This window comes from Micromys minutus (genome assembly GCF_963924665.1).
Source record: "Micromys minutus genome assembly, chromosome: 30".
NCBI lineage: Eukaryota > Metazoa > Chordata > Mammalia > Rodentia > Muridae > Micromys > Micromys minutus.
The window spans coordinates 13,977,265-13,997,801 of NC_137965.1; the positions used below are offsets into that span (position 1 = coordinate 13,977,265).

At 42.0% G+C, this 20,537-nt stretch overlaps 1 protein-coding gene across 4 annotated transcripts in view; it reads left to right on the top strand.

The window, feature by feature from the left end:
• Positions 1 to 15,447, top strand: part of ESR1 (estrogen receptor 1) — a 346,832-nt gene extending 331,385 nt beyond the window's left edge. For all 4 annotated transcript variants that reach the window (XM_080941484.1, XM_080941485.1, XM_080941482.1 and 1 more), the window contains exons 8-9: positions 7,853 to 8,036; positions 11,081 to 15,447. In XM_080941484.1, the coding sequence (XP_080797610.1) occupies positions 7,853 to 8,036; positions 11,081 to 11,315 (419 nt within the window). In that variant the 3' untranslated portion in view covers positions 11,316 to 15,447. The remainder of the gene's footprint in view (positions 1 to 7,852; positions 8,037 to 11,080) is intronic.
• The last annotated feature ends 5,090 nt before the right edge of the window (positions 15,448 to 20,537 follow it).

Consider the following 20,537-nt stretch of genomic DNA (forward strand, 5'->3'; position numbering starts at 1 on the left):
TATAAAGGGAGAGTAATGTGCCAAATCACTAACTCTGTGAGCTATATCAACACAAGGAAGTATCTCTGTGCTGTACCTAAAATGGCTGCCAAGTTGGTTCTAAAGTTCTCAGTCAAACCAAAGAGAAGGCACTCTATTTTGCAAGGCTCACAGGGTTTTTTAAAAAGTACAATATGCTAGTTACTCCACAGAACCTCTCTGAGGGCCAATATCTACAAAAATGACCTCTTAATAACCAGGACTTGAGGAAGATTGTGCAACTCGGTGTCCTGATGTGGAGGTGTGTACACGTGAGCATCGTGCACACAGAGGCCAGAGACATTGGGCCATCCTGGAGCTGGAGTTTCCTATGGCTGTGATATAGGTGCTAGGAACTGCAGTTGGACCCTCTGCAAGTAATCAGCAGACCATCTCACCAGCTCTCAGACCCTATGGTTCTCATCACACGTGTGCTTGAAATTTCTTCTAACCCCGAAGCAGTAGGAATCGACTGCTTGAAGAATAGAAAACTCAGAACCCTAGATGTCTCCTAATATGTTACAGATGTAACCAACAGAAATGAACTCCCATGTCAAATAGACACCAAGAGCAACTTTGTCCTGAAGGATTTAATATGGAATCCATCTTGTCTATCTGCAATCAAATCAGGGGTTTCACATATAGTTAAGCGCATGATTCCATTTTAATGAGAAAGCCCGTGTCTCCTAACTTGCCTCTCCATCAGCTTGTCAATATCTCCATCAGAAATCATTAAGAGATTTATCTTCTGAGTCAGTTTGAACATTGTAATGTGCTGCATACTTAACTGTCGAGAACATCTAGTACATTTCAATAAAAACGACACCAAACTGACAGATATTCCTGAATCATACCTCTATGGCTTAATGGTGGTTGGTGCCAAGAAATGCACTTGTAGGGATGGAGGAGTCCTAAGTAAACAGAGCCACCTGTTCCTATGTTGGGTTTCTGGCAGGGACATGCATTTCATTCAGTTGTCACTCCCTCTGTGACTTCACACAGAAGAAACGTTACCCATGCATGTCATGTGACATACAGTAGCATAACAGTATGCAGTGCACACAAAGACCAGGTCCTGAGAAGGTCCTTCACCTTGCAGCCAAATAACTGTGGATCTGGAAAAGGACAGAAGTCCCCATCAGTGGACGCATATTTCTCAAAGTGCTACCGTTTTTATTGTTTTTTTTTTTTTTGTTGTTGTTGTTTGTTTGTTTTTGCTAAGCACGAGAATGGTAATGAAGTTCCTGAATGGCATAAAGCACTCTCTTTGAAGTCTTTAGTGGTGGTGTGTCTTTGAGTCATAACATACAGAGCATTGCGATGTGCTCGGCTTGCCCTTTCTGCTTCAGTTTGTTCTTCAAACATGCTGGCTGCTGTGAGGTATGTCAGTATTCAGAATAGCAAGCATGACAGGGAATGACTAAATGTTTCTTGAGTCAAAACGGTGGCTTCTCTTGGGAAGAATGGCTATGCTGGCATTTGGGAAGAGAAAGAATTCTAAGTAAATCATTCTTTCTGAGGCCTTGGATGTAGACAGTGGGAGGTACCCTGAATACCCTTCAGACACCATTCCTGTTTCAATGTACTTGTTTAGCCATAAGGAAGTAGAAAACACATCTAAGATTATATTAGAATAGGACACTTATTATGACAGACAGACACACTGTGTAGTGATTCAAACACTCCAATGTGTGTAATTATGCTAAACCTACAAACTGGTTCATGTTTGAGATACTGTCAAATAAGTACATGTGTCTGTCTGTATTTCTGTATTTTCTGGCATGCAACTCTGAAATCCCTTGAAGATTATTAAACCTTTTTACCAGGCTGATGTGTTCACTGAGCAGCAAGTTACCTACCTCCATGTGGCATCAGTATGCGGGTGTCCCTGGAAAGGTCAAAGCTTAATGTGAGTTAAAGGTGTATTTGATCATCAGAATGTGGAAGTGTAGAGGGTACAATGCCCCTGCCCATAAGGCATCAAAGCACCAGCATCCTTCCTGCACCAGGCATCTCTTCATCTGTATCTCATGCCATGTTCCTCGTAACAAAGAGAAATCCATATTTCCCTAAGTTACATGGGCCACTCAAGTGGTCAATGAACCCTGAGGAAGGAGAGGATTAAGGATTAAGGAAAGGAACAGAGAGCCCCATCTGTTGACCAGTTCATCAAAAACATGGTAAAACCAACTGGCGCTGGCAATTGATACTGAAGGAGATTAGAAGCAGTTCCGAGGATTGAGTCCTTCCCTGTAGGCTAAGTTGCCATCTCCAAGAGGAGGATGTTAGAAAGGAATTATGTGATTAGAATTATTAGAAGTAGCTTCTGCTAAGGACCAGCTTGATTGTTCGTGATGAGGAACCCTCCCATCCTTTAGAGTCAGAAAGTTGTGCTGGTTCAGTTCTGTAGTCTTTTGTCATCAGGTCTTCCAAGTGCTCAGGAAAAGTGAGGATTCTGCTATTTAAATGAGTTGCTTCCCAAGACTTAGCTCCATTCTAACATCCATGACTAGAAGAGAGGGAAAGAAGAGGCAGAGTGAACCTTGCCCAGGAATTCCATGGAGAAGACACTATGAGACTAAGTGAGACTTTGAGACAATGGGATATTTTTCAAAGGACACTAATAGACACCATGTTGTCAAGAGTTTGCCTTTTGATGGCCAAAAGATGTAAAATTCAAGGCATCCATGTGGCTTGTCATTCTAGCTGTGCATGAGTCGCCAGTGCAGGGATTTGTAAAAGCACATCTGTCAGGCCCCGCCCTTGGCTCAAACCTATCACACTTTGAGGGAGCCTGAGCAACTGTTGCCGCTTGTAAAACTTCTCAAGAGATTGTAAGATATTCATGATTTGAAGATAAATCAGTGTTCTTTAATAGCATCTACAAAGGAGAAATTATATTAAATGTACATAAAATAAAAATGCTACAGCTATATACCTCAAGGCAATATACAAGGCTTGGCAAAAGTTTTCAAAAGGTGGTCATCACAAGGCATACTTAGACATAAACATAATCTGAAGCTTTCTGCCCAAGAAATACAGGACATGACAAATCAAAACCAAATATGGATACCAGAATAATTATTTGTTAAGTTAAAATTATTTATTTATTAAATTATTACAAAAATTTATTACTATTACAAAAATCTTTAAGAATTGTATAAGAGCCAAGAATACACAATTTTATCAGTGTATGGCATTTTATAATCATTGGCTCTAATTTTCTTCAGAAAAGTGAGCATTTCCTCTGTTCATTTTTACAACCAACTCCGTCCTGTCTGCAGTATCTGCTCAAGTGACACTGAAATCAATCCAAGTAAATGTACAGGTGCAGTGTTTACATGGTACTCTCAGTTGAAATAATGCCTCAAATATCGTTTTTAAAAAATCCAAATATTTTAAATTTGTCATTTGAAAATTTTACACATGTATAATATACTTTGATCTAGCCCTATCACCTTCTTCCAGTTCCTCTTTTCATTTCCTCCTTTTATTTTCTTCTTCCACTTCCTCCTTTCATTTCCTCCTTCCATGTCCTCCTTCCATGTCCTCCTTCCATGTTCTCCTTCCATGTCCTCCTTCCATTTCCTCCTTCCATGTCCTCCTTCCATTTCGTCCTTACATGTCCTCCTTCCATTTCCTCTTTCCATGTCCTCTCAATGCCTTTTCCCCAGCAGTCTCCTTCTTCCTTCGGTGTCTTTTTAAATGACTCACTGAGTTTAATTAGGGTTGCTTATGTGGGCATAGATGCAGGGTTATTTACTAGAACATGGGCAGCTTACTCATGGCTACATCACTTTTTTAAAAAAATGGCTACCCCTGCCATCGTCAGGAGACACTGAGTGCCAGTAGCTACTCAGCTAGGGGTGGATCGTCATGGGGCAACTACTCTGGTGAGGACATTCCAGTAGCTTTCTTTACTAGAAACTCATCTGCAAACTACATCTTTTTGAGACATTAAAATAGGTGCATGCATACGTGTGTGTGTGTGTGTGTGTGTGTGTGTGTGTGTGTGTGTGTAACTAAAGATCAAATTCAAGATCTCAAACATGGTAGTCAAGTATTCTGCCAGTGAGTCCCAGCTCTACTTTACAAAAGCTTTACTTCAAATTTGTATTTGCAACAGGTCTTTCCAGAGATGGACAGCTTAAGGGAGGGGGTGGAATTAGTGCCTGGGACTGTCTGACCACTGCTTTGTAGAATACCTTGAAGAACTCCTTCTGATGAATGACAGCAGCAGTCCTGTTGCTGAGTAATACAAATGTCTGTGTTAGTTGCCTTTCTATTGCTGTAACAAAACAGCACAACCGAAGCAACCTATAGAAATGTTTGCTTCCAGATGGCTAGCATCCATGATCCAGATGGCTAGGGTCCATGATGGTAGAGACAGTAGGTGGCAGCCGTGATGGCAGGGCTGAGCCCTGATATCTTAAACCACAAACAGGAATCAGGGAGAGTGCACCTGAAACCACACATAGTCTTTGAAACCTCAGTCTGCCCGCCAGTGTCACACTTCCTCTAGCAAGACCACACCTCCTAAGCCTCCTCAAACAGGACCACCGATTGTTTCCCACATATTCAAATGCCAAAGACTCTTGACGGGAGCATCTCATTCAAACCCACAGACTGATCAAAGACTATCAGAGTAGCACGGAATGGCAATCAAAGGTGAACCAGAGAGCCAACAGAGACTGATGACATCCTGCTCTGCCTCCAAGGCACTAATGAGAAAAGGCATTGCTAGTAAGGACCCCCCATGTGCTGATACATCACTTAGCCATGAGCACTACACTACGACCCCAGGAGCGTGAGTTGTGGTCCAGGTGATTTACAACTCCGGGCTTTGTATTATTGATCATCTTTTCCCTTCGGATCATTCCTGCTTTTTTTTTTCTTCTTTTAAATCAAACTGCCATAGATTGACAAACCTTCCCAAGGTCAGCTACATTATTCCTTTTGGAAAAGGAAAAAATAAAATAAAATAAAAACAATTAAGATTCCCTTGCTAGAAGAGCTTGCCCTCCAGCATCTGGTAAACCCAAGGTCTTGGCACTCTTATCCCCAGCAGTCAGAGGGGCCTCCCCAGTGGAGGTCAATGTCAGGGGAGGCCAGGAGCCCAGCTGTTGCCTTAGCTTCCTCCTGGGTGTATACAGAAATGAGTGTGTTTCAGTTATCCTCAAATTTCTAGATGATTCCAATGGGTAGAAAGAGCCTGAAAAATAGAAAGGGTTTTCCTGTGAGGCCTAGATGCAAAGAGAACCGGAAAGAGTGTAGAATATTGGGATAGTTGAGGTCACATGAGCTGGAGAAAAAGCTGCATTATCTCGGGATCTCTAGGCAGCTCTGGTATTGTAGTGCTATACTCCTAGTTACTAAAACGTTTGAATCCAGAGGCCCCCAAGTTTCTAGCTTGTCTAGACAGCACAGTAAATTTTAGGCTAGTCTGAGGGGAGGGGGGACATTGCAGATGTTGTTCAATAGCAGTGTTGCCTAGTGTGTGTGATGCACAGAGTTTATATGCCAGTCTCTCCCCTGCCTCACCATCTCTCTATATGTATGTATGTACACACATACACCCATCCCACACACACAATATATATATGTATGTGTGTGTGTGTGTGTGTGTCTGTCTCTCTGTTTCTTTGTTTCTCTTACACATATAAATACACATGTACATATGTACATGCATGTGTCCACATAAGCACAATACACAAACACACATGCATGCATGTACTCACTCACACACACACACACACACACATGCATACACACATACACAAGTCCCTTACTCTTGAGTGTGTCCTTATGGTTTGTTAAGCTCTCTTCTTACCACATTCCCCTGCAGACTCTTCCTATCTCTCCCAGTGGTGGCAGGATGTGTTCATGTCTGCTAACTATGCTTCAAAACAGACTCCCCGCCTTTGGGCTTTTGGCACAGACTGCAAAGTCACTAAAGCCTTGACCTGTTGTCTTTCTGAAGTCCCTAACTCTTCACAGACTGGCCCCTGGCTTCTGGAGACAGTGGTGCGGTGCAAGGCAGAAACCGCTTGAGACACAGATAAACTGGCAGCTTTGTTTGCTCACGCATATTAACGATGGTTCGTATTAACGGTGGTTGCCAGAGCACCTGAGGCATTCTGGGACTCTTGGTGGCTTTTGTTTCTTAAACAGCTCCTTTAAGGGCAACAGGCAGCAAACAGGGACTGTGTATTGCCAGGAAAGTCCAAAAGGATGGTTGTGGCGGTTGTCAGTTACTGGCGTTTTGACAGGATTGTATTTTTATTTCAATGTATGTTTGCACGACTAGGAAGTGCCTGCTACCAAGGATGATAAGCTGAGCTGGTGCCAAAGCACTAGAAAAACAGGCTTCCTCAGAGGGATCTTCTCCATTCTGGGAGTTGGCGTTAAAAAAAAAAAAAAAAAAAAAAAATCTCTCTCTATGTGCAGAATCTTTTGTTAAACATATTAACTCTTCAAGGGAACTACAGCTTCTAATCCCTGTCAGATACCATACTAAGTTCTCAGGAGTTTCTTGCTGGAAGAAGGAACCCAGACAATCGTGTGCACTATGAAAGAACCAAGAGATGACAGACCAAGAGGATAAAAAGGCTGAGCCAGAGCGCCTTTTTCTTGCATTGAAAACCAACCAAACCAAACCAAACAACACTCCTCCCCGCAAATAAATAAACAAATTGTGCTGGTCCAAACAACACCCCCTCTCCCAAATAAATAAACAAACTGTGCTGGTCTTAGAATTTGCTGACGTTCAGCACAAGTGTGTTTTGTCACATGGTGCACCGTGGAGAGAGAAGCTATGGTGGGGACAACATCCCTTGACAAAAACCCCCAAGCTATTAGATGGTGCTTTCTAAGGTTTTTTTTTTTTTTTTTAAGAAGAAAGAGGTTATTGTTGAATGAAACAACAATATTCTGGGTCATAGAAGAAAAGGAAGTGGTTTGCAATTTCATCACTCAGTTTGGACTAACCCAGGTTTAGGGGGCTGGGAAGGTTCTCAGCGCATTCCTTCTGTGGTAAGGCTTCTAGGAGACAAGACAGTTATGTTGGTGATGACACCTAGAATAAGAAACCGAGCCATAGGGTGCTCAGCAGAGGTCAGCGCTGACACCAGTCCACCAAAGCACACCTCCCTGCCACCTGCAACGTGCAAGTTAGCCCCATGGCCACCGGACACTTACTTCATTTTCTAATGGACTCCCTCTTTCTTTGTCATCAGCCCACATGGAATCTAGGCAGAAAGTAACCCAGGCATCTCTCTCTCTCTCTCCCTCTCTCTCTCTCTCTCTTTCTCTCTCTCTCTAAAGCAAATCTTTAAAATGTGCTTCTCGTTAATTTCACCGCAGAAATGAAGAATGTAACAGTTTTTAGGAAACAGCGTGTATATATAACTATATATGTGTATATAATAACAGTTTTATAGTTAACGAATATACATTACAGTAATACTGAATCAGTAAAAAAAAAAAATCTAAAGTACAGTTTTAACACTAGCAATGCCCAGTAATAAGGAGAGAGACCCCACTATGGAAGATCCCAAGAAGGAATGGCTATGCCACCATTATGGCTGCAATGTCAATTGTCCTTTTTAGAGAATCTTGGATTAGACACAAGAGTCTATCCTGACTTCTTGGTGTGGAAAGGTATGCATATTCATGAAGAATGCCACATAATCTCTTGTCAAATATGTCCACTGTATTTCCAGTGTTGTAGGGCGTCAGAGAAAGCTCCTTGGTTCATCATAACACCCAAGAAGTTCTTCTATCCCCATGACCATGTCCTTTTTGAATCTCTTTTTCTTTCTCTCCGTGTATTCAGGAGTGTACACATTTCTGTCCAGCACCTTGAAGTCTCTGGAAGAGAAGGACCACATCCACCGTGTCCTGGACAAGATCACAGACACTTTGATCCACCTGATGGCCAAAGCTGGCCTGACTCTACAGCAGCAGCATCGCCGCCTGGCCCAGCTCCTCCTCATTCTTTCCCATTTCCGGCACATGAGGTGAGGCAGGCCCTGGGTCCTGACGTAGAGATAAAAGATGCTGAGCCAACCAACTCTGGGAGACAGGTGAAGCAGTACAGACTGCTCAGTAGGCAAAGTAACTTTGGGAAAATGTCTGAACTGAAAGGCTAGGGGAGGGTAGAAGAGGGAGCACAGAACCTTCCTAGAGCATCGGACAAGCATCAGGGATGATACCCTAGAGGAAGGGATATTGCAATGTTGGTTTGAAACACATGCAATAAGATGAGAATTGTTGACCGAAGTTAGTCACTGAACATAAGCTATCTCTCAAGGCTTCAGGCACATCTGCTATGGTTCTGGCATTACTCCTTACTGACCTACACCAGGGAATGCTAAATGAATGAGCCCTGGGCTTAGAGAAGAAAACAACAACAACAACAAAACAAACAAGATATGCATGCAGAGTCAACATTGATGTATCCATAGCTATCAAAGCCTTCCTGTGACCTTGTTTGTCCTTACCATAATCTGTCACCTAACATGCTTCTTAATCTCAATCTCTTCTATTGCATGTACTCTGAAGCCACCAGAGTGCCCACTTTGAAATCAATCCAGATCATACCATCTCCCTACTTAAATCCTTACAGGAGCTTCCTGTTGCTCTCCGATAAAAGCATGTCACCCTTTGTTTTGTGCATACTATTCCCTGGGATAAAATTCTTCATAATTATCTTTCTGGGTGTCCTTCATAACTGAATAGTGGCTATTCTTCAAGTCATTCATGTAGCACCACTACTGGCGCAGATTGACTGGGTGTCCTTGAAGGCCTCAGCTGGGCTCACATATACCTCTCTGAGACAGAGGTAGAAAGTCTGCATCAAGCCCCAGCCAGGCAATTCTGTTTTATGAATACTGTTCTTCTTATACCCAAGCTTAACTAGGACATATTCTAGCATCAACAGAGACCCAAGAGAGGCAGCCCATTTGAGCAAAACTGGCTTAATGCTTTGATTATGTCATGTCTACTAATGTTTTATCATCTAAGGAAGACAATGTGGTAAGTCCCATATGTTAAATAGTGGTCACATTCAAGGACAGTATTATCTTTTTCTCTTTCTTCTGATGATATCCTAGAGAAAGAAGCAGAGAATAGCTCAGAAGAACATAATGCTGCCAAAATACCTTGCTGAGAGAGTATGTTTCCCCCTTGAAGAAAACAGGATGACATATCCTTGGAGGGATTTCTAGAAAGCATATGACTCCTCTGAGTATTTTTCAGTTGTTGATAGGGATTATATGAGTTTACAAAGCAATTATGTGCTTGGCTTATCAGTATTAGCAAGCAATATTCACTAGCCATAGTTGCTTTTAAATACATGGGTATGGCATGACTGAGAGCTGTTCAGTTATAGAATATGAAGGTAAGGTGACTGTTTTACTCAAAGGTTTGAACCTCTCTGTACACTTGGTGTTATTCATATACAGTCTTATACCGGTAAAAAAAAAAACAAAAAACAAAAAACAAAACAAAAAAAAAAAACCTCTTTTTCTCCAGATTGGCTTCTTGCAACCAATTTGAATCATAGGATTCCTGTGCTCTTAGCATGACCCTGATCATGGGTTAGGACCATAGCATAAGTAATTTGACATCTTCATATTTCATCTGACTGTAAATGTGACTCGTTGGGTGGTTGGAGAAAGACAGTTACAGAACCAGAGCACTAAAAGTGAATGGTGCTTTAAATTAAAAGGAAAAACAGGACAAAACAGAAACAAGGCAAAACCAAAACCAACGCACACACACCAAAATGACACTTAACCATGCGATTGCATTTGGGTTTCAGTTCTTGTCATGTGTTCGTGGCACAGATCAAACCTGGGCTGGCTCCTTATCATGACCAATATACATATTATCAGGACATTTTCTTAGTTCTACCTGCTCATGATATACAAAAGTCTAGTTTGTTTTTTTCTAATTTTGGTTATTTTGAGATGAGTTCTCACTGTATGGTTGAGGCTAGCCTAGAAAACACCAGACAACCCAGGCTAGCCTTGAATCGAAATGTTTAACCTACTCTCCTCCCAAGCACTAGGAATTATAGGCGTGTTCCATCACACCCGAAGACATACTTATCACTTGAAAAGTTCAATCCATAGAAGAGTTATGATTTCCTATGTCCACTGCCTACATGGGGCAGAGAGGGCAAAGAGGAACCAGGAAAAAGGAGAAAAGCTATTTGCCTGCATCTTTCTCTTCCCTTTTTCTTCCCTCATTCCTCTTGTGAGCAGTGCTTACTGTTCTGGGCAGTGGTAGAAGTTAGGACCATGTGGAAGGATTCTGAGCAGTAGGAATTGAATCATTGCCACGGAGAAACAAAGATCTTTTGGTCATAAGAGGCTTTTGAAGATCCCATGGAGATTCATCCTGGAAAAGAGAACAGAATGTCACATTCTCCAGGTCTCTGAGGGTCTTCGCTTCATTAAGGAGCAAGTCAAAGGCCAGTGACTTGACTGAGAGTCAGTGCAGGATGACACTTGGAATCCTCTGTGAGGGAGATGAAGGCAGGCCATTCAGTCCTTAGAGAACCTGAATAGAAAATTTGATGTTTAGCTTCTAAATATTATAGTAAGCCACTCTAAAGCTTAGGCAAGGACCCCAGTACATAAAACAATGTCTCCAGCATTAGGGTGGGTATTCCAACCTTGATTAATGTAATCTAGAAATCATCTTTTAGACATCCACAGATATCTAAAGCTTGTTTAGTTGACATTCAAGTTGGTTACATCATAGAGAAGATAATGCACAGAAAATCCACTAAGAGAAGATGCAGGAAGCGTATGATTGTGGGGGTGGGGTGCCCTTATATGATGGGGGAAATGAAAACATGTATACAAGCCCAGCCTAGGGACTCTGAAACCCCTAGGCTTCTACAGTCGTCATCATAAGATGAATTCTTAATAGGTTTTTAAAATGGCTCAGAAGTGCCTTTGGAGTTTCTCTTACCTCATCCTACTAAGAATTTCAGCTATCCTGGGGATTTAAGCCATGGTCTAATGTAGTTCCCTCTGTGTCCTTTCTCCAGTAACAAAGGCATGGAGCATCTCTACAACATGAAATGCAAGAACGTTGTGCCCCTCTATGACCTGCTGCTCGAGATGCTGGATGCTCACCGCCTTCATGCCCCAGCCAGTCGCATGGGAGTGCCCCCAGAGGAGCCTAATCAGAGCCAGATAACCACCACGAGCTCCACTTCAGCACATTCCTTACAAACCTACTACATCCCTCCAGAAGCAGAGGGCTTCCCCAACACGATCTGAGGGCACCCAGGCTCCCCCAAGATTCTGCGAATCCCTGCAACATTTTACCCATGTCATGTATGACTTTAGCAGAATTCTGTCTCCTGCATACATTCTGGCATGCATCCACCAGCAGTGGCTTTCTAGTATGAGTGGCCGTTCATTTGCTTGCTCAGTTCTCAGTGGCATGTCTTCTGTTGGGAACAGCCAAACGGAATTCCATGGCTAAATCTTGGTAACAGCTCTCTTTCCCCCTTTGCTACATCACTAACTATGAGAACTCCTATAGTCCTCAGTCTTCATAAATGAATTGAGATCACTGCATTGAAGCTACTTGTTGAGACCCAAGCCTAGAGAGTAAAACATTTCAACTCTGATAAGCACTTCATAATGACTCCAAGAGTAAGCCTCAGCAAAGACTTCAAAATGGCTCCTTTAATTGAAGCCATTGAGAAAGCTATCTCATGGGTTCCTTATAGCATTCCTATAGCAACCTGTGACTTTCTTAAAGGGAAATCTTGAGCCCCTATAGGAATACACAAAGAACACAGGAAAGGAAGATTTCCCCCCAGTTGTCAAGACCATGTCAATTTAATACAGTCCACCTTCTGGCTTCTAAAGTGTCAGCTGCTGAGCACTATACATACATCATGGGTTCTAGACAATTCCCATATAACTTGTGGGAACCAGAAAGTCAGTTTCAGTTAATACACTGGAATGAATTAGTTTCCTTTATGAGGGAAGTATGGTGTGTTGATTTTATTTGATTTTCACTTTATAATAGCCGTCTGCCCCTGGGGCTTCTTCCCTGTAAAGGCAGCTCTTCCCTGATGTGAATTGTCCTAAATTGTTACCATGAAGATCGTCCAAGGGCAGTCACAATGAACCTGCAAGCTGGTGATACTTTTTTGGTTTGTTTAGTTTTATTCTTGCAGCCAGGAAGCAAAATCCTTGGGCAATGACTGTGACTCAGAGGAGTCTGAACAAGAATGAAAGTAAGACCAGGAAAATGACCTGGCCAGGGCAGCAGCTTCACAGGTCCCACAATGCACAGCGAGCCCACCCTTCTATCCATGGGCTGGCTTCATTTACATTTCAGGTATGAACCTGATTAGAAGAGGTGACAATAGATGCCTGTGTTCCTGTAGATGCTCCAGGAGCTTGAGGAGAGACATGGGGGCAAGGTCTTGGAATACTCATGAGTCAAGCTGCTGAGAATTTGCTCAGACAAGAGTATCTTCGACTATTCAGAACTCATCCAAAAACCAGCTAGGGTGAAAAGTTCTGTCCCTGACACATTTCATGGTCTTAAATTTCATAAGCCAGTGAGGAAGACCAGAATTAGGTCATGAGAGTCCTTCGAACAAAGGGATAGAAAAGAAAGGCTTACTCTGGCCACATCCACACAAGGCCTCTGGGGTCTTGGTTTCTCTAGTCCAACTAGAGGATTGCTTCCTTTTCCTAACCAAAATGGAAGGTTGGTTTCCATTCCTGACTTCATGATCTGTAATTTGAACTCCATTGAGATGTGATGGGGTAGCCAACAACTTAAGTGAATGGCTAGGCTTCTCTTGGTCTGTCCTATTTGGAATGGTGGGTTTCATTAATTTCTGCTCTCTCAGTTACCTACCAAAAAATGGGAAACTGGGAGAGCCATTTTTTCTCCTTTTTTTATTTTTTTAAAAATTTCTCATACTTTTTCATCAAATTCTGGGACAATTTTATGTATCTGCTTTAAAAACATGTTTAAGAACCTAACTTTTGTTTGTGTTTGTTTAAGAAGCACCTTATATAGTATAATATATATTTTTGTTGAAACTTAATTGCTTGTTTATTGGACAATTGAATGTAATAGTTCTGTTCTGAGTTTTAATTTGATTGGGATAAGACTGCAAAAGCCAAGGAAAAATATTTAGGGTTTTTTGTTGTTGTTGTTGTTGTAGACTTTCCAAACTACTGTGTCATGTATGCAGTTATTAATGCCTAAAGCCTGGTGATCTTCATTTAAATGAAGATCACATTTCATATCAACTTTTGTATCCACAGTAGACAAAATAGCACTAATCCACAAGCCTATTGTTGGATGTTGAATGACAGACAATCTTATGTAGCAGAGATTATGCCTGAGAAGGAAAATTATTCAGGGCAGCTAATTTTGCTTTTACCAAAATATCAGTAGTAATATTTTTGGACAGTAGATAATGGGTCAGTGGGTTCTTTTTAATGTTTATACTGAGATTTTTTTCTTTTACAAAAATAAAAACAAAAATTAAAAAAAAACCTTCTAGGACTTTAGATGATGTAATACCAGCTAAATCCAAACAATACTCTAGTGAAGGGTTTCACATTATCCCATCTACTGTGCTCGTATTCATGTTATGATAATAAGTTTGAAATGGGCAGAGAACATCAGACAGCTGAGGTGTTAGCCCACGAGTTTCAAACAATGTTTGGAAATCTCTTTTACCCTTATCTGAAGTGCCAATTTTGAGTAGCTGACATCTTTCAGCTGCTATCGTGTTGGGGCACTGGGGACATTCTAGAGAGGTGGACCTGTACTTTCCCTTCACCTGGCGGTAATTTAAAAATTTGAATGTTGTAATCTACCCAAGGAGTCAGCCTGAGGTGGGTAGGGATATGTGGGAATTTAAATAGCAGATAGGGAAATGGGAATAAAGAGGATCAAAATGATTCTGGCACCCTGAATATGTCCCCAGGTTTCAGATTTTCACTTCTGTCTGTGCTGTAATAAAATAATAACTAGCTCCATTGGCAGCCATTTCCAAAATGGCGGCTTGAGTTCCAAGGAAGACTTTATCGGCAGCAGTGAAATCCAAAGAAAAATCTAGCACAGGGTCTGCCTATGTTTCTTTTAGCCATTGATTAGCTTGCCGATTTTATTCTGGTCATCCAAAGAAAAGACCCTATCAATGTAGGTGATGAAGTCTAGACCCCAAGGAAATTTTGTCTTTGATAGATTTCCCTGGTAACATTGGAGATATGATTTTTTATGCCATATCTTATGCCTTTGGGGCTGACCAAATAAGGGACATACTAATTATTTCTTTTTAATCACATCATGGTGTCCGTATTTTGAAGTCTTATACATTGAAAGGTCATTGACTCCAGCCATTGGTTTGGAGTTGCCCATACACCTGCATGAAGTCAATTACAAATCTCTTCTTTATTCATTCTTTGCAACTCTGAGATGTACTGTGGATACTGAGAATGATCACTAGGACCATAGTAATGTCTAATATTCATAGTCAAACCTGCTTGGGGAACCTAAGTCTTTTAAAGACAAATAGAATACAATAGCGCCTAAGGCAACCATGATTCTCTTTGGTACAAGTCTTGGAAAGTTGATTCAGCTTACACTGCGCACTTCCTAGATTACTCTATGAAAATGTACTCTCTTTCAACTGGAGCAAACAAATTTAACTATGGTCCCAAATATCCATCTTTTCATTAGTGTGAAAAGCTCTATTTCTAGCTTCATATCTTATCCATTTAAATTAAAGTGTGGTCTCTTTTTAAAGTCCTTTACACTTGCTTTCTAAGTGACTGCTGTCTCAATTATGGCACTGTCTCAATTTTGCACTGTGTTTCAGAGACTTAAGAGAAGTTTCTCTTTGCTTCCCCCCCCCCCTTTCTTTTGTATCCGAATGTGCCTGAACTTTTCCAAATATGTAAATGCTGCCATGTTCCAAACCCATCTTTAGTGTCTTTGTATGGAGCTGTGCACCCTGGAAATATAACATACAGTCCCATGAGCAGGTGCCTAAGACATGGACCCCTTTGTATTCACAGAGAGGTCATTGGTCATCGAGACTTGAATTAATAAGTGACATAATGCCAGTTTATGTTCTTTCACAGCCTACAAACAATGCTTTTGTGCACTAGATTTTCTTGAGTGTAGAGCTCTTGTTTTTTGAGGAAAGGCACAGACGCCCAATTGTGTTTGATGGATTACTACACTCTACTGATGCATACTACTATTGATGTGATCCTGTTTTGTCGCAGCTTTGCTTTGTTTAATGAAACTCACTTGTAAGCCTCTTTTGCACCTTGAAATGGTAAAGAATCCAGTGGGATGCTCAAGCACCTGTAAACCATCTTCTGTAAACATATTTGATGTTCAAATAAAAATAAAATAAAGGCAACAGGTTGTGTTATTATTTTTTTTTAACGCTCTGTTTCATTGCCAACCAAATGGAAGCAAAGAGATTCAAGGATATGTAGAGAGTCCAGTGAGCTTAAGTGCCAAGACCTTCCCATTTACCTGATACCAAGTTAAGAGGCAGGGACATACTATTAGAGTGACTCAGCCTTAGTTTGGCTCTCCATAATAGGCACATTTTAGGACCATAGTCAACTAATCAAAACTTAGTTTGAATGAAATGGTTGTGAGGACCATGTGAGGTACTCATTTAAGAGAGCTTCAGACAACTTATAATCCCCCCCAAAGGCAAGTCGAGGTTCCCATTTTATGATAGCCTTCTCTTCTCAGAGCAGCATCCCTTTCTATGCCATCTCTATGATTTAGCTGATGAGAGGGGAAGAGGAGACTGAGATATACTGAAAGGCAACACCATATACAAACACACTCTGTAGCTAGCTCAACTAATTGAAACCCTTACTCTTAGGGTTTTACATTTACACTTATAGTGAGTTCTGTAGTCTCAGTTTCTTGACTTGTAAAGTGTGAATCAGCCCACTCTGCATTGCTGTGACAAAACACTTGAGACCAAGTAACTATCACAGTGAAGTTTACTCATCTCTGAAGGTTGAGAATCTAATCAGTATGGCAGGAGCTGGCAGATGACCTCATGGTAGGAGTGAGGACAAGAAGAATTGCGTGGTGAGCTGGAAAACCAGAGAGCTTGGGGAGGACAGTTTGGCTCCTTGATAGTAACCTTCCTGCCAAGGAACTAACTGAGATCTCATGAGAACCACACCAGTGCCTTATAAGATCACTTGTCACTGACCCCTGATTAGCAGTGTTTTGAATAGTTGGCTATCTATGGAACAGTGCAATCTTCTAATAAGGTATGGGAAGATGGTAGTACCCAAGAGGTGAGGGCTTACTCAGTTCACACATTGGCTCAGAATCAATTACCAAGATATCTTCTTAAGGTTTGATGGCTCATTTGAACTCAGGATTGTCATGTTTAGAATCGAGTCTCGATATTACAGCCTGTATGACTCAGGCAAAGCAACATGTGCGTGTTTTTCACTATTTATGACACTGTGTGTGAAGTAAGGAATTACTTTCCAGTTTACACTCATGGGAACATGCAATGTGATACACTGTGGTTACTGCAGAATGAGGAGGGATAAGAACAAGGGTGATGTCCATTCAAGATGAAACAGGCCATCTAATGAAACTATCTACATGTTGTCTGGGATGCCTGGTGGGAGGAAAAGAGGGGGTGGGGAACTCCCTGTCATAGGAGGTACTTTGCATGGGATGAACAGCAACTAAGCAAAGCACAAAACATGTCTGATGCTTTTTTTGAGCCCGAGTTCCTACACTGAGGTTCCTGCTGTGTGCTTCAGTCCCTTCCTCCCTATTTCCTTGTCCTCTTTCTAACTCTCTCCCAATAAAGATGCCTTATCCTTACGTTATAGGTGAGAAGCCCGAGGCTTAGTACAGTTGTATGACTTTCCCAGAATTGCAGATCCAGTGAATGGCAGATGTGGGATGATTCTTTCTGCATTTAACATCCAATCGACAGGAAGTCCCCCTACACACACACACACACACACACACACACACACACACTCACACACACACACTTTGAGTTTCCTAGGGGCTACTGAAAGAGTCTACTTGGGCTGTGGATTTTGCACTTAGACAGGCTTTTATTTTCATGAGTATAAAGAAAACATCAATGAACTTTGACGGCAAGACACACTACTTCAAAAACAAAAACAAACAAACAAAAAACCAAAAAAAAAAAAAAAAACCCAAAAAAACAATGTGCCACTGTGGGCAGGAGGCTACACACTCTATCCTTGGCATGCTGGAGAGATAGCTCTCTGTGCCCTGATGGCTTTTGTGTAGGAAAGATTGAGGAGCACACATGGTTTCCCTGGAATTTAGATTTTTGGATTCAGGGGCTCTCTCATCTTCCTATCCTCCCTTAGAAAAGCAATAGCTTTATCTCTGGTCTGGTGTACTGGGAGGAATGGTCTCCAGCCAATACCCTAGACCTTGAAGACTGAGGCTTAAGGTTTTTTGTCACATCAGTACCTATTTCAGAACATGTCCATCTTAGGGCCAGACTCAATGACCCTGTCTTAGACTACATCCTCCTATCTGCTGCCTCAGGATCCAGCCGTGGCTTAGCCATGGGGCATCTGTTTAGCACTTAAAAGACAGCTCCTTGAGGGTGACTAATAAGAAAAAGGATGAAGGCAAAGATGGCATGTAGCAGACATTTCCTTAAGAACGAAAGTGGGGGTAACAACATCAGCATAAGTGGTCCAACCAGGTTGGCAGCAAAGAGAGCAACACCAAGTAACTAACTCTGGGCCTTTGCCAAGTGGCAGCTCTATCCACACATTGTGGGACAGACAGGGATCTGAGGCCTGTGAGAATACACTTGTGTGCTCTTAGGCCTCTGCGATACTCTAACCTGTCGTCAGCTGCCTTTTTATTGAGACATCAGTGATTCTGGGCACTGCCAGTGAAAGGTTTGTGAGCTGGTAAACGTTGTTTTATGGGCTGATGGAGTTCTCAAATTAGATTCAGACCCAGCGGAGTTGAAAGCTGTAAAATGCCCAGAGTATTTCCACATTTACAAGCAGAAAGAACATGATTGAACACCTAGGGCCTCAGAGGGCAGGCTGATGGGAAAGGGGACAGGCAAACATGTGCATGCTGTCAGTAGCAGGACTGCAGGGGCTGGGTCACCCCTGCAGGGAGCCTTTTCCTTTGGGATGTCTGGAGTAGGCCAGCCTCTGGGGCTTGCGCATAACTTAGGAAACATTTATTTTTTAATGGAGAGAAAGCTTGAGATGCCAAATGGAGATTCTAGTTTTTGAAATTTTGCATTTCTCTCTCTCTCTCTCTCTCTCTCTCTCTCTCTCTCTCTCTCTCTCTCTCTCTCTGTGTGTGTGTGTGTGTGTGTGTGGTGTATGTGTGTGTGTGTATGTGTGTGTGTGTGTGTGGTGTATGTGTGTGTATGTGTGTGTGTGGTGTATGTGTGTGTATGTATGTATGTGTAGGGTGCACGTGCTGTATATCCCAGTATTTACCCATACAGGCCAAAGGACAGATTTGGATGTTGTTTCTCATGATGGCTAACTACCTTGTCTTTGACTCAGCATCTCTCACTGGCATCTGGAGCTCAGAACTCCAGGCTGGCCTGCCAGTGAGGCCAAGGTGTCTGCCTGCCTCTGACTTTCTATTGCTGCAATGACAAAAGCATGTGACCCCAGGTTGCTTTGAAAGTGGGAGCTGAAACTGAACTCAGGTGTTCATGCATTAGGAACTGAATTATCTCCTCAGTTTCCTGCAAGGAGTTTCTAATACTTCTCCAAGGAGAATAAATTATAAATTAGGGAGACTTATGAAATTATCATTCCAGATCATACCCCCCAGCAACCGCTACAAATAATCCTTTTTTGAATGTTAAACTACAATTTTGGAGATTCCCTCTTGTGGCCTCCTCTAGGACCAGGCATTCAAGTGATACACACACACACACACACACACACACACACACACACACACAAGAATAATCACTTAAAAATCTAGAAGACTGGATAGTGTCCCCCAGTTCCCATTGTCAAGTCCAATCTGAAACCAAAGGAAACACAGATGCAACTGAAATCTCTTACCTGGTACTTGGCTCACATGGTTCTGACATACCAGATGCATAACTTATTGCAGGACTAGGAAGTATCTGGGCTTCAGGGCACATGCTGTAGGAGGCACTTTCTCCGAATCTTGGCCAAAGCATCTTTTGTCTTAATCGAAATCATTTGTGCCCTGGTCAGTTCCCTCCCCCCAGTTAGGATGAGACCTGGGGAGTTACAGAGGCAAGCAGGAGGAAAGCCAGCAAGAGAAGGAACAGAACCCAAGGTTGAATGTGTAGTGCAATGTCTGGAAAGAAAGGCACCAGGAGAAGCTTTGGTAGGACTTCTGGGCAACACTTCCAACATCTTGCTCCTTCCCCTGTGATTGCTCCAGGGTCTGGGCGTACCTTCCTGCCCTCGATGGCTCAATCTCACCTTCTAGTAGCCAACTGTGGTTGGTGGAGAAGGATGGTTAGAAGTCCCATGATTTTGACCAGGTGACATCTCTTCAAAAACACTTCTTCAGAGATTCAGTGGTTGGTGAGCCTTCCTGTCCCAAGTCTGTCATTTTCACCCACTTTGTGCCAACACCTTGAAACTAACCAAGTATTCTGGTGAGCACCTGGAACTATTGTTGGGATTCTGAGTGTTTTCATTTTGTTTTGTTTGAGACAGGGTTTCTCTGCATAGCATTGGGTATCCTGAAACTTGCTCTGTAGACCAGGCTAGTCTGAAACTCACAAAGATCCACCTGCCTCTGCCTCCCAAGTGCCACCCAGTATATTCTGCGACTTTTAATAAATGGCCTGTCACCATTTATTTGGAGTGTATCAAAAATGTTTCTTCTAAATTAAAAACAAAAATCAAATGCCTCCTGTGTAAGAACAAAGATGTTTTCTATTGTTTTTTCAATTTGTCATCATTATAACAGCAACTTTGATTTAAAAACCAAATTATGTTCCCTGTCAAATTTAAACTATGAAAGCATTATGTGTGTTTTTCTGTGAATTCAGTCACAGTGCTAAAGTGCTATGTCTGATTGCCTTGTCTTATGTGATGAATACACACACACACACACACACACACACACACACACACACACTCAACATGTGTTTATAGAACTGAAATCATATGATACAAAGTATTTCATATTTTGTTTGAATTTAGTAATATATAGTAGGTGTCTTAGGGTTTTATTGCCGTGAAGAAATGCTATGACCAAAGCAACTCTTATAAAGGAAAACTCTTATAAAGTTGGAGTTGGCTTACAGCATTGTCATTATCGTGGGAAGCATGGCAACAGGCAGGCAGACATGGAGCTGGAATAGTAGCAGAGAGTTCTACATTTCAATCTTGGAGGCAGCAAAGAGGAGACTGAGCCCTCAAACCCTGCCTCCACACTAACACACTTCCTACAGCAAGGGCACATCTACTTCA